The 13598-nt window shown below is 40.1% G+C and overlaps 1 protein-coding gene across 1 annotated transcript in view; it reads right to left on the reverse strand.

The window, feature by feature from the left end:
* Window positions 1-6097: 6097 nt before the first annotated feature.
* LOC135476262 (acyl-CoA dehydrogenase family member 10-like) overlaps window positions 6098-13598 on the reverse strand; it is a 30354-nt gene continuing 22853 nt past the window's right edge. Inside the window, exons 17-21 of the mRNA XM_064756235.1 lie at window positions 10763-10921; window positions 9322-9494; window positions 8646-8789; window positions 6896-6973; window positions 6098-6569 (exon numbers count right to left, since the gene is read on the reverse strand). Coding sequence (XP_064612305.1) covers window positions 6414-6569; window positions 6896-6973; window positions 8646-8789; window positions 9322-9494; window positions 10763-10921 — 710 coding nt within the window. The 3' untranslated portion in view covers window positions 6098-6413. The remainder of the gene's footprint in view (window positions 6570-6895; window positions 6974-8645; window positions 8790-9321; window positions 9495-10762; window positions 10922-13598) is intronic.

A 13598-nucleotide genomic window follows, 5' to 3' on the forward strand; every position in this document is an offset into this window, starting at 1 on the left:
AGTCAGTTTGTATTTGTTAGGAAGTGCTGCTGTTTTGAGTGGTATTTGTCTTCTCTGTGTTCACATGCACTTGATTAAAAGTAATCAAAAGCTGCAAAACCATACATTTTTATCTTTTGTTTTTCACCCGGGATTCATGTTGTGGTTTTCTTGCTTTCACTGTTTGTGGGCCAGTGCTGCATGGCGACAGAAGGCAGTTGACGCCGCTGGTGTGGCCATTTGTGAAGTCTAAATTTCATTGAAGACTACTCATCTTCCAGCATTATGGTGTGTACTTCTATATGTGGAAAAGTTTGTCAGCGATGTGCTGAAGGACTGTATGGTTTACTCCGGGCACTCAAGCTTGCTTCGCCTATAAAACTGATTGCCGTCACATTGAGGAAAAATTCTGAAGTGAGGAGTAAATAAAAAAAATTTATGTCAGGTGGACAAGTGCTGTGTCTGGCAGAAGAGATGAAGGCATGGCTTATTTGTTAGTGTCAACATTATTTTAATCTCTTTAAGCCTGGGACACATTAGATAGATTTTTTTCCCTCGTACGGGCAGATTTTTGTTCTTACTTCACAGGTGAGCTTGAACACCTCGATATTTGCTTGTATCAACCTTGTGAGGTACTAGTGAAGAAATATTTCACTCTGTCCGCTCCAGCGAATTTGGGCGATGAAGATAATCGAGCAGACCAATCATACAACACGTAATTGTTTTGACCTGTGAAATTTTGTTCCAGTCACATGGGTTACTAGGTCGCATGACATAACCTACTGATAAAAACAAAATCCGCTTGGTGTGTCTGGAACTATGCTGCGAGTATCGCCAGCATATTTGAGATGTGATTAAGTTCGTCCCGACAAGCAAAGAAAATGCTTGGTGTGTCTGGAACTACGCTGCGAGTATCGCCAGCATATTTTAGATATGATTAAGTTCGTCCCGACAAGCAAAAAAAAAAATCCGCCTGGTGTGTCTGGAACTACGCTGCGAGTATCGCCAGCATATTTCAGATGTGATTACGTTCGTCCCGACAAGCAAAACAAAAATGCTTGGTGTGTCTGGAACTACGCTGCGAGTATCGCCAGCATATTTTAGATGTGATTAAGTTCGTCCCGACAAGCAAAAAAAAAAAATCCGCCTGGTGTGTCTGGGAATATGCTGAGAGCATCGCCAGTATATTTCAGATGTGATTAAGTTCGTTCCGACAAGCAAAAAAAATGCTTGGTGTGTCTGGAACTACGCTGCGAGTATCGCCAGCATATTTTAGATGTGATTAAGTTCGTCCCGACAAGCAAAAAAAAAATCCGCCTGGTGTGTCTGGAACTATGCTGCGAGTATCGCCAGCATATTTTAGATGTGATTAAGTTCGTCCCGACAAGCAAAAAAAAAAAATCCGCCTGGTGTGTCTGGGACTATGCTGAGAGTATCGCCAGCATATTTTAGATGTGATTAAGTTCGTCCCGACAAGCCAAAAAAAAATCCGCCTGGTGTGTGTGGAACTATGCTGCGAGTATCGCCAGCATATTTTAGATGTGATTAAGTTCGTCCCGACAAGCCAAAAAAAAATCCGCCTGGTGTGTGTGGAACTATGCTGCGAGTATCGCCAGCATATTTTAGATGTGATTAAGTTCGTCCCGACAAGCAAAAAAAAATCCGCCTGGTGTGTCTGGAACTACGCTGCGAGTATCGCCAGCATATTTTAGATGTGATTAAGTTCGTCCCGACAAGCAAAGAAAAAATCCGCCTGGTGTGTCTGGGACTATGCTGAGAGTATCGCCAGTATATTTCAGATGTGATTAAGTTCGTCCCGACAAGCAAAGAAAATGCTTGGTGTGTCTGGAACTATGCTGCGAGTATCGCCAGCATATTTCAGATGTGATTAAGTTCGTCCCGACAAGCAAAGAAAATGCTTGGTGTGTCTGGAACTATGCTGCGAGTATCGTCAGTATATTTCAGATGTGATTAAGTTCGTCCCGACAAGCAAAGAAAATGCTTGGTGTGTCTGGAACTACGCTGCGAGTATCGCCAGCATATTTCAGATGTGATTAAGTTTGTCCCGACAAGCCAAAAAAAAAGCCACCTAGTGTGTCTCCAACTTTAGGGGGCTGTGGTCTGAGGGCTTTGGCCACACCACTTTCCTGACAAGTGTTTCTGTTAAAGACGTATTTACATCAGCAAAAAAGTCTAGAAATTCATATAAAAGATTCAGACAGAACAGACAAGTGGATTTTCACTTTATTTTTAGTCCATTTTAAAATTTTGTACTGTCTGCTAAGCACACAAAATAAAACCAACGAGGCCTTGCCAAATTGGTGCTGCCAAGCCAGACATGGAGAGTCCATCTCATTGTTGTAAAGTGAAGATTCCCATGCCTTCATGGATCTTAGGGTCTTGGTGGCAATAAGCAATTTATTATGTTCTCTCGTGTAGTCTTGCATGAAGTTTAGTACCAACCACTTGCCTTTTAGCAATATGACATCTGTCATACGCAAGAGAATTCGCCAGGAATTTGTTAAATGCGCCTCTTACATTCCTCCATCCAGAAAAATTCTGAAGAATGTCATTTTAACAAGGATCAATTTAATCTATTTCAGTTTCAGCACAAAAGGTAGTAATATTTTATGACAGGTATTTGCCTCTAAAAATGCACTTCTGGTGAAGTGAAATATAAGCATTTTTCAAGGACGTTCGTGCCTTTAGTAGCTTTAATGGATCCATCCACCTCATAGGTTATCATACTTAAATGAGTTTTTAAATTTTTTTGTGGAGTATGATTGATTTCGTATCAGAAAAACTTAAATGTTGGCATCAAAAGCATAACTGGAGAGCTTTTATATACATTTTTACACACCAATCTAAAAGAAAATAGAGTACATGTATATATACAGTACATCCACGTACATGTATTAAATACACGTCGTTATAGTGACGTAATCAGCTATCTGTTACCTGTCATTTTCTGGACAGGGGGTTTATGTCACACTTCACCATGGAGGTAGGATTTATGTCACACTTCCCCACAGAGGTAGAATTTATGTCACACTTCACCATGGAGGTAGGATTTGTGTCACACTTCACCATGGAGGTAGGAATTATGTCACACTTCATCATGGAGGTAGGATTAATGTCACACTTCAAGGAGGTAGGATTAATGTCACTTCACCAAGGAGGTAGGACTTATGTTACACTTCATGGAGGTAGGATTTACGTCACACTTCACCATGGGGGTGAATGTCATACTTCATGATGGAGGTAGGATTAATGTCACACTTCCATGGTGGTAGGATTTATGTCACACTTCATCATGGAGGTGGCTTCTGCCACACTTCATGGAGGTAGGATTTATGTCACACTTCCCCATGGAAGTAGGACTTATGTCACACTTCACCATGGAGGTAGGATTAATGTCACACTTCCATGGCGGTAGGATTTATGTCACACTTCGCCATGGAGGTAGGATTTATGGACAACTTGACCAGTGAGGCCCTGGCTATCTACTTAAGGAGGTTAATGTATGAAAATCATAAGATACTGTATGGCATAAGCACACTGTCACACTTCATCTTGGAGGTAGGATTTATGTCACACTTCACCATGGAGGTAGGACTTATGTCACACTTCATGATGGATGTAGGATTAATGTCACACTTCCATGGTGGTAGGATTTATGTCACACTTCCCCACGGAGGTAGGACTTATGTCACACTTCACCATGGAGCTAGGATTTATGTCACAATTCCATGGCCGTAGGATTTATGTCACACTTCACCATGGAGGTAGGATTTATGTCACACTTCATCATGGAGGTAGGATTAATGTCACAGTTCCATGGCCGTAGGATTTATGTCACACTTCATCATGGAGGTAGGACTTCTGTCACACTTCATGGAGGTAGGATTTATGTCACACTTCACCATGGAGGTAGGATTAATGTCACACTTCCATGGCCATAGGATTTATGTCACACTTCATCATGGAGGTAGGATTTATGTCACACTTCCCCATGGAGGTAGGACTTATGTCACACTTCCCCATGGAGGTAGGATTAACGTCACACTTCCATGGCGGTAGGATTTATGTCACACTTCCCCATGGAGGTAGGATTTATGTCACACTTCACCATGGAGGTAGGATTAATGTCACACTTCCCCATGGAGGTAGGACTTATGTCACACTTCACCATGGAGGTAGGACTTTTGCCACACTTCATGGAGGTAGGATTTATGTCACACTTCACCATGGAGGTAGGACTTATGTCACTCTTCATGGAGGTAGGATTAATGTCACACTTCCATGGCGGTAGGATTTATGTCACACTTCACCATGGAGGTAGGATTTATGGACAACTTGACCAGTGAGGCCCTGGTTATTGACTTAAGGAGGTTAATGTATGAAAATCATAAGATACTGTAGCTATAACCAACATATAAAAAAATGATATGTATCTCAAGAAATACACAAAAGTGAATTTAACAGTCCTCAGCTGTATTAATATCACAAGTATTAAATTTATTTGCACAGCATACAAACTGGGTACAGTCACAGTACGTTAATTTGTCTACTTTCAATTTCGCGTGACTTCAACTTCATGCTAGACATTCATGTATCACATGTAGCCGCCCAACATATTCAAGATGCTGCCTCACTGGAATGCCATGCTGATGACACCAGACAGGTCCCACTCAGAAAAGGTTTCAGTATGATGACACCAGGCCCATACTCTTATTACTGGCCTATTTCTTCATGTTGAGTGGCAAGCCAGGAATTCAAAAGTACAAAGACTGCAGACTTTAAAGCCTTACTTTAAAGGCTTGACCACAGGCATCTAGGTTGTGAGGAAGATGTTCTATTCCTTGGTCCACAGCAATGACGAGTTTCAGCTAGCTCAAAGATATTATATTGTACATGAAATGCACATTTTGTACATGTACATGGAGAAAAGTAGTGGTTTCATTTGCCACAAAGTATGTACAAACATTTATACTTACTTCACATGAATAATTAAAGAATTAAAAATAAATGCTTCAAAAAAAAAAAAAATGTTGCCTTATACATGTCTAATAAAAATGTATAAATTTTCATCAGAATTGATTAATTAACATAACAATCGTGTACAATAAGACTGTATTCAGAATTATTACATTCAAATATCGTACATGCATTATAAAATGTATATCAATAATGTAAAGAGATGGCCAAAAAGATAGCAATATTATATGAGCACAACACAAGAAACATGTTACATAACACAGCCCATTCACACAGCACTGTAACTGTAACATACATCAAAGTGGGCTCTCTAATTATTCAGGTTTAGAAGATAAACCTGAACAAGGCTAATAGGGTTTAGAAGACAAACCTGATCACAGAAATTAGTTAAATCCACCCCTCTCCAAAACCCCGCATCCAACAACCTAAGAACTGACAATCAAATTGAAAAATATATATCTAAACAATGCTTTAATAGATGTACTTTGTATGCCACTGGATCATAAATGAGCTGGGTTATATTTTCCTTGAGTATTAACAGGGTAATACACATGGGCGTGCTCTGGACTTTAAATGACCTTCATAGACAAAAATCTAGTTAAAGTGTTGGAAAGCACCTTTTTAAAGCAGGCTTGCATAAAAAGTTTTATAGTTAAAGTGTTGGAAAGCATTTTTTTAAAGCAGGATTGCGTAAAAGTTTTATACTGAAATGCCCTTGTGGTGACTTTAAACTGTATACGATATAGCACCGTACATGCACATAAATGGACAATCAATGGTTGAATAGTGATCACACAGAAAAGATCGGAAGGAGAAACACACATCTGCAGTGAAGACAATTTTTGTTTTCGCCCTGATTCACTGTGTGAAAAATATATCATCTTTATTTAATATTACAAGAGTTTAGGTGCACTCATAATGCGGACAAAAAGAACACAATTATGCCACCTGAAATCCATGCCAGTCACCATGGCAACCTCTAAAATCTAATTAATGTATATCCATCCACCAAATATTAAACCTATATTTATTTTATTTATTTGATTGGTGTTTTAGGCCGTACTCAAGAATATTTCACGTATGCGACAGCGGCCAGCATTATGGTGGGAGGAAACACAGCCCTGGGGAAACCCACGACCATCCACAGGTTTCTGCCAGACCTTCCCACTTACGGCCGGAGAGGAAGCCATCTTTAAACCTATAGCTGCAAAATTACACAAGGTGAATGAATGAAACTTAAAAATACTTGTAGTGTTTCCATTTCATGAAATTCTATACTAAAAACATATTCCGACATTTTGAGACCATTACTTTTGTCCAGACTAATAATAATAATAATTGTAAAACTCCTGAATATTCTCAATATTAACACCCATAATAAATGGCTCACAATGTATTACAATGTAAATCTATGCCTGGCATCCATTTTCAAACATCTAAAGCTTGGACATCCTCTGAGTTTTGCGGAGTTCCATCTTGGCCACGGTTCGTCTGTGAACTTCATCTGGTCCATCAGCCAATCGTAACACTCTCGCCCAGCTGTAAAACATGGCCAGAGGGAAGTCGTGGTTCAAACCTCCGCCTCCGTACGCCTGAAAATAAAAATAATGGGTTACCGTAACAATGAATTTATCCAGACTGAAACTCGCTTCAATCACTAGAGAGAACCTTGTAGACTGTAACTGTACAATGAAGTTTACAATTACACTTGATCACGTGAGTGTTACTTGTCAGGGATCATACAGCGATGGCCATAAATGACATAAAAAACGCAGCCCATCGCTATGACAACTGGTCTTCCGGTTGACTACCTGTTCACTCTTATCCTGCTGATTATTAACTACTGTGAGACATGTCCCACCAACCTACATATACATGTACATCCCACCTGTCACCTGTCTCGTTAACTCCAACTCACCTGTATGCACCTGTCCACAACCCTCTGGGCCATGTTAGGAGCTGCCACTTTGATCATTGCAATCTCTGGAGCTGCCACCTGATAACAAAAACAAACTCAACTGTCATGAAAAGTACTGCTATAATGTTAAAACTGAACACACGGCTGCTTGAGCAGATCTACATGTATTTGCAAAGGTATGGCATGAGATTCATCAGGCGAGCCAGACTGAATATCCATGAGGTGAGTAGCTTTGAGTACCAGTAACCTGGTTTGTTCTGTCTCAATCCTGGATTACAGTATTACCTATTGCCAGCAATATCCATGAGGTGAGTAGCTTTGAGTACCAGTAACCTGGTTTGTTCTGTCTCCATCCTGGATTACAGTATTACCTTATTGCCAGCAATGTTCATGAGGTGAGTAGCTTTGAGTACCAGTAACCTGGTTTGTTCTGTCTCTATCCTGGATTACAGTATTACCTATTGCCAGCAATGTTCATGAGGTGAGTAGCTTTGAGTACCAGTAACCTGGTTTGTTCTGTCTCTATCCTGGATTACAGTATTACCTATTGCCAGCAATGTTCATGAGGTGAGCAGCTTTGAGTACCAGTAACCTGGTTTGTTCTATCTCTATCCTGAATTACAGTATTACCTATTGCCAGCAATGTTCATGAGGTGAGTAGCTTTGAGTACCAGTAACCTGGTTTGTTCTGTCTCTATCCTGGATTACAGTATTACCTATTGCCAGCAATGTTCATGAGGTGAGCAGCTTTGAGTACCAGTAACCTGGTTTGTTCTATCTCTATCCTGGATTACAGTATTACCTATTGCCAGCAATGTCCATGAGGTGAGCAGCTTTGAGTACCAGTAACCTGGTTTGTTCTATCTCTATCCTGGATTACAGTATTACCTATTGCCAGCAATATCCATGAGGTGAGCAGCTTTGAGTACCAGTAACCTGGTTTGTTCTGTCTCCATCCTGAATTACAGTATTACCTATTGCCAGCAATGTCCATGAGGTGAGCAGCTTCGAGTACCAGTAACCTGGTTTGTTCTATCTCTATCCTGGATTACAGTATTACCTATTGCCAGCAATGTCAATGAGGTGAGCAGCTTTGAGTACCAGTAACCTGTTTGTTCTATCTCTATCCTGAATTACAGTGTTACCTATTTCCAGCAATTTTCATGAGGTGAGCAGCTTTGAGTACCAGTAACCTGGTTTGTTCTGTCTCTATCCTGGATTACAGTATTACCTATTGCCAGCAATGTTCATGAGGTGAGCAGCTTTGAGTACCAGTAACCTGGTTTGTTCTGTCTCTATCCTGGATTACAGTATTACCTATTGCCAGAAATGTTCATGAGGTGAGCAGCTTTGAGTACCAGTAACCTGGTTTGTTCTATCTCTCTTCTGGATTAAAGTATTACCTATTGCCAGAAATGTTCATGAGATGAGCAGCTTTGAGTACCAGTAACCTGGTTTGTTCTATCTCTATTCTGGATTACAGTATTACCTTATTGCTAGCTATGTCCATGAGACAGGCAGCTTTGAGCACAAGTAACCTGGTTTGTTCTGTCTCCATCTTGGATTACAGTATTACCTTATTGCTAGCTATGTCCATGAGACAGGCAGCTTTGAGCACAATTCACCTGGTTTGTTCTGTCTCCATCCTGGATTACAGTATTACCTTATTGCTAGCTATGTCTATGAGACCGGCAGCTTTGAGCACAAGTACCCTGCTTTGTTCTCTCTCTGTCCTGCATTACACTTTTACCTTATTGCCAGCAATGTCCATAAGGTGAGCAGCTTTGAGCACCAGTAACCTGGTTTGTTCTATCTCTATCCTCGATTGAGCAATGTCAGCCTGTATTGTTCCCTGCTCTGCTAGAGTTTTACCAAAGGCCACTCGACTCTGGACCTGAAAAAGAAAACATATTATGTAATGCACAATTTCTTTGTTCATTTACTTGGGTTTAAATTCACTTTTAATCTGAATTTAGTTTTCTTGCAGGTGACCAGTTCTATGGTCAAGATATTTCAAGTGCTCAAGATAGAGTTTTGACTTAAAATCAAAATTCAGACCTTCAATATTTTTATAGCTTAAGGCTCAAGGTGTTCAAAATGGGAAACACTTGTCTTCTATTACCGTCATAGAACATATTCCCATTTTAAATGCCCAGGGTTCGAACCTTAGCGTTCAAATAAAATTTCACTTTATTTAAAGCTGGCTTCAAGGAATTGGCAATGTGGCATTAAACCCTAATCACTCATTCGAGGAATCGGTCATGGCCACCAATGAATGAAATGCTGAAGATTTGTTTTGAAATTAAATCCTTCATGAATATCATGCGAAATCATTGGCCAAGGGCTTACATATTCCTCGGAAACAACATAGTTCATCAGGCTAGTGGATAATAAACTTCATGTCCTATGTTAAACACATGTCTTACTCTTTCCACCATGAGATCTAGCGCCCTCTCTGCATTTCCTATCAGCCTCATACAGTGATGGATACGTCCTGGGCCCAGTCTCCCCTGGGCAATCTCAAACCCACGTCCCTCCCCCAGTAACATGTTAGAGGACGGGATGCGTACATTCTCAAACAAGACTTCTGCATGACCACCTGAAAGAGAAACCAAATGGCACTCGTAACTTAAAATACAGGTGGCTTAAGAGAAAACAGGTGTCACATGTAACTTCAAAAACAGGTGCTGAGGAGAAACCAAATGTCACCTGTAACTTGTAATACAGGTGCTGAAGAGAACCCTAATGTCACCTGTAACTTAAAAAACAGGTGCTGAGGAGAAACCAAATGTCACCTGTAACTTAAAATACAGGTGCTGAGGAGAAACCAAATGTCATTTGTAACTTAAAATACAGGTGCTGAAGAGAACTCTAATGTCACCTGTACCTTAAAATACAGGTGCTGAAGAGAAACCAAATGTCACCTGTAACTTAAAATACAGGTGCTGAAGAGAACCCTAATGTCACCTGTAACTTAAAAAACAGGTGGCTGAAGAGGAAACAGGTGTCACATGTAACTTAAAATACAGGTGCTGAGGAGAAACCAAATGTCATCTGTAGCTTAAAATACAGGTGCTGAAGAGAACCCTAATGTCACCTGTAACTTAAAATACAGGTGCTGAAGAGAAACCAAATGTCATTTGTAACTTAAAATACAGGTGCTGAGGAGAAACCAAATGTCACCTGTAACTTAAAATACAGGTGCTGAAGAGAAACCTAATGTCACCTGTAACTTAAAATACAGGTGGCTGAAGAGAATCCAAATGTCACCTGTAACTTAAAATACAGGTGCTGAAGAGAAACCAAATGTCGCCTGTAACTTAAAATACAGGTGCTGAAGAGAACCCTAATGTCACCTGCAACTTAAAATACAGGTGGCTGAAGAGAATCCAAATGTCACCTGTAACTTAAAATACAGGTGCTGAAGAGAAACCAAATGTCACCTGTAACTTAAAATACAGGTGCTGAAGAGAAACCAAATGTCACATGGTATCCACTATACATGTACCTGGCAATTGTACTCCATAGAAACTCATGTTTCCTTAATTGTAATCTTAAATGCATTCTTCCCAAAGCATTACATGAACACGCAACAAAGAAAAACCAAGGTTTGCATACAAGTAACTTGCCACAAGTTTGTTTCAAAGTAATTATACAGAGTTTCCTGATTTTTAAATGTAATACAGAATGAACTCTTTTCACAGTTATACACATACCTTTAATATACATGTACCAAGTTTCATTAAACACAGACACATGGAACACTTTTGAAGCAATACATGTCCATGAGCTAAGAGATACTAATGATATTAATCTTACCCTTGTACATATCTTTGTAAGGTGGAAAGAGAACAGTTCAAAATGTACCTGGAGGGTCTTCATAGCCAAACACACTTAGGGGCCGTATAATCTTTACACCGAGAGCATCCATAGGTACCAGCACCATGCTCTGTTGTCTGTGGATGGCCCCTCCCTTTTGGGTTTTCCCCATGAAGATACACAATTTACAGCGGGGATCAAGTGCACCTGAAGTGAATCACAAGGTTTCTTGATTAATTTTACCTAATTTAACATATTCTCACACCATACGAAAAATTGGTGGTCATATGTTGGTACACATACACCTGTACTGTCGTTTTAACTCTCGACATTCTTTCAAATATTAGACAAAAGTCGGTGGGTTTGTACAAAATATGTGATTTCCACAATAAATTCATACTACCCTTATTGCTCAACCTATCTGCATATGAAAGAGCAACTTCCAGAGCAACTTATGCATACTTTTTTATTAGATTTTGGAGGGCAAAACTAATGGATTGGCCAGTTTCAAGGCTTCACAAAAAGTGTAATTTTTTCAACAAACACAGAATGATGCCTTTAGAATATGCTTCAATAAACACTTTGTAAACATGCATGGAATTACAGTACACATGTACATAAAATACAAAAAAAGATGAAAAGAAACCAGTTTAAATTACATAATTATGGACATAAAAGAAGAAGCAAACTTCGGTACCCTATCAGCACAAAGCTCAGCTCAGTGGAAAACAAGAAGAGGTCAAAGGACGTTACACACATACAGCCAAGGGTAAAGCACAGAATGATGAGGAGAAACAAGACATGCTGTATTTCACCTTAAGTTCAGCATATTTCAAGTGACAAGACATGCTGTATTTCACCTTTAGTTCAGCATATTTCAAGTGACAAGACATACTGTATTTAACCTTAAGTTCAGCATATTTCAAGTGACAAGACATGCTGTATTTCACCTTTAGTTCAGCATATTTCAAGTGACAAGACATACTATATTTAACCTTAAGTTCAGCATATTTCAAGTGACAAGACATGCCATATTTCACCTTAAGTTCAGCATATTTCAAGTGACAAGACATGCTGTATTTCACCTTAAGTTCAGCATATTTCAAGTGACAAGACATGCCGTATTTCACCTTAAGCATATTTCAAGTGACAAGATATGCTATATTTCACCTTAAGCATATTTCAAGTGACAAGATATGCTGTATTTCACCTTAAGTTCAGCATATTTCAAGTGACAAGACATGCTGTATTTCACCTTAAGTTCAGCATATTTCAAGTGACAAGACATGCTGTATTTCACCTGAAGTTCAGCATATTTCAAGTGACAAGACATGCTGTATTTCACCTTAAGCATATTTCAAGTGACAAGATATGCTATATTTCACCTTAAGCATATTACAAGTGACAAGACATGCCGTATTTCACCTTAAGTTCAGCATATTTCAAGTGACAAGACATGCTGTATTTCACCTTAAGTTCAGCATATTTCAAGTGACAAGACATGCTGTATTTCACCTTAAGCATATTTCAAGTGACAAGATATGCTGTATTTCACCTTAAGTTCAGCATATTCCAAGTGACAAGACATGCTATATTTCACCTTAAGCATATTTCAAGTGACAAGACATGCTGTATTTCACCTTAAGCATATTTCAAGTGACAAGACATGCTGTATTTCAACTAAAGCACATTTCAAGTGACACATTTTGTTTGATTCTCATTGGTCCATCAAACACATAGAGCCACTTGAAAGTTTTTTGTGAAGATTGATTACTTTCTCATCAGAAATACTGGAGTGAAGAGCATGAAAAGTATCACTTCAGGTTAGGTCTCTATGTGCTTCTGAAGGTGCATTTTTGCATACATGTACCAAACTGAAATACACTAGAATGATCAACAAATCAGTGGGAGCTTAGAAAAACACATACTGATACATAAATCAGAGTTGAGTACACAGGACTGAGAGATACCATGCAGAGCTCAACTCAGAGTGGAGTACACAGGACTGTGAGATACCACGCGGAGCTCAACTCAGAGTGGAGAACACAGGACTGTGAGATACCATGCAGAGCTCAACTCAGAGTGGAGTACACAGAACTGAGAGATACCGTGCAGAGCTCAACTCAGAGTGAAGTACACAGGACTGTGAGATACCAAGCAGAGCTCAACTCAGAGTGGAGTACACAGAACTGAGAGATACCATGCAGAGCTCAACTCAGAGTGGAGTACACAGGACTGTGAGATACCATGCAGAGCTCAACTCAGAGTGGAGTACACAGGACTGTGAGATACCATGCAGAGCTCAACTCAGAGTGGAGTACACAGGACTGTGATATACCATGCAGAGCTCAAATCAGAGTGGAGTACACAGAACTGAGAGATACCATGCAGAGCTCAACTCAGAGTGGAGTACACAGAACTGAGAGATACCATGCAGAGCTCAACTCAGAGTGGAGCACACAGGACTGTGAGATACCATGCAGAGCTCAACTCAGAGTGGAGTACACAGGACTGAGAGACACCATGCGGAGCTCAACTCAGCGTGGAGCACAAAGAACTGAGAGATACCATGCGGAACTCAAATCAGAGTAGAGTAGACAGAACTAAGACATACCACGCTGAGCTCAACTCAGAGTACACAGGACTGAGAGATACCATGCAGAGCTCAACTCAGCGTGGAGTACACAGAACTGAGAGATACCACGCGGAGCTCAAATCAGAGTGGAGTACACAGAACTGAGAGATACCATGCGGAGCTCAACTCAGAGTACACAGGACTGAGAGATACCATGCGGAGCTCAACTCAGAGTACACAGGACTGAGAGATACCATGCAGAGCTCAACTCAGAGTGGAGTACACAGAACTGAGAGATACCATGCAGAG

This window comes from Liolophura sinensis, chromosome 10 (assembly GCF_032854445.1).
Source record: "Liolophura sinensis isolate JHLJ2023 chromosome 10, CUHK_Ljap_v2, whole genome shotgun sequence".
NCBI classification, from domain to species: Eukaryota; Metazoa; Mollusca; class Polyplacophora; order Chitonida; family Chitonidae; genus Liolophura; species Liolophura sinensis.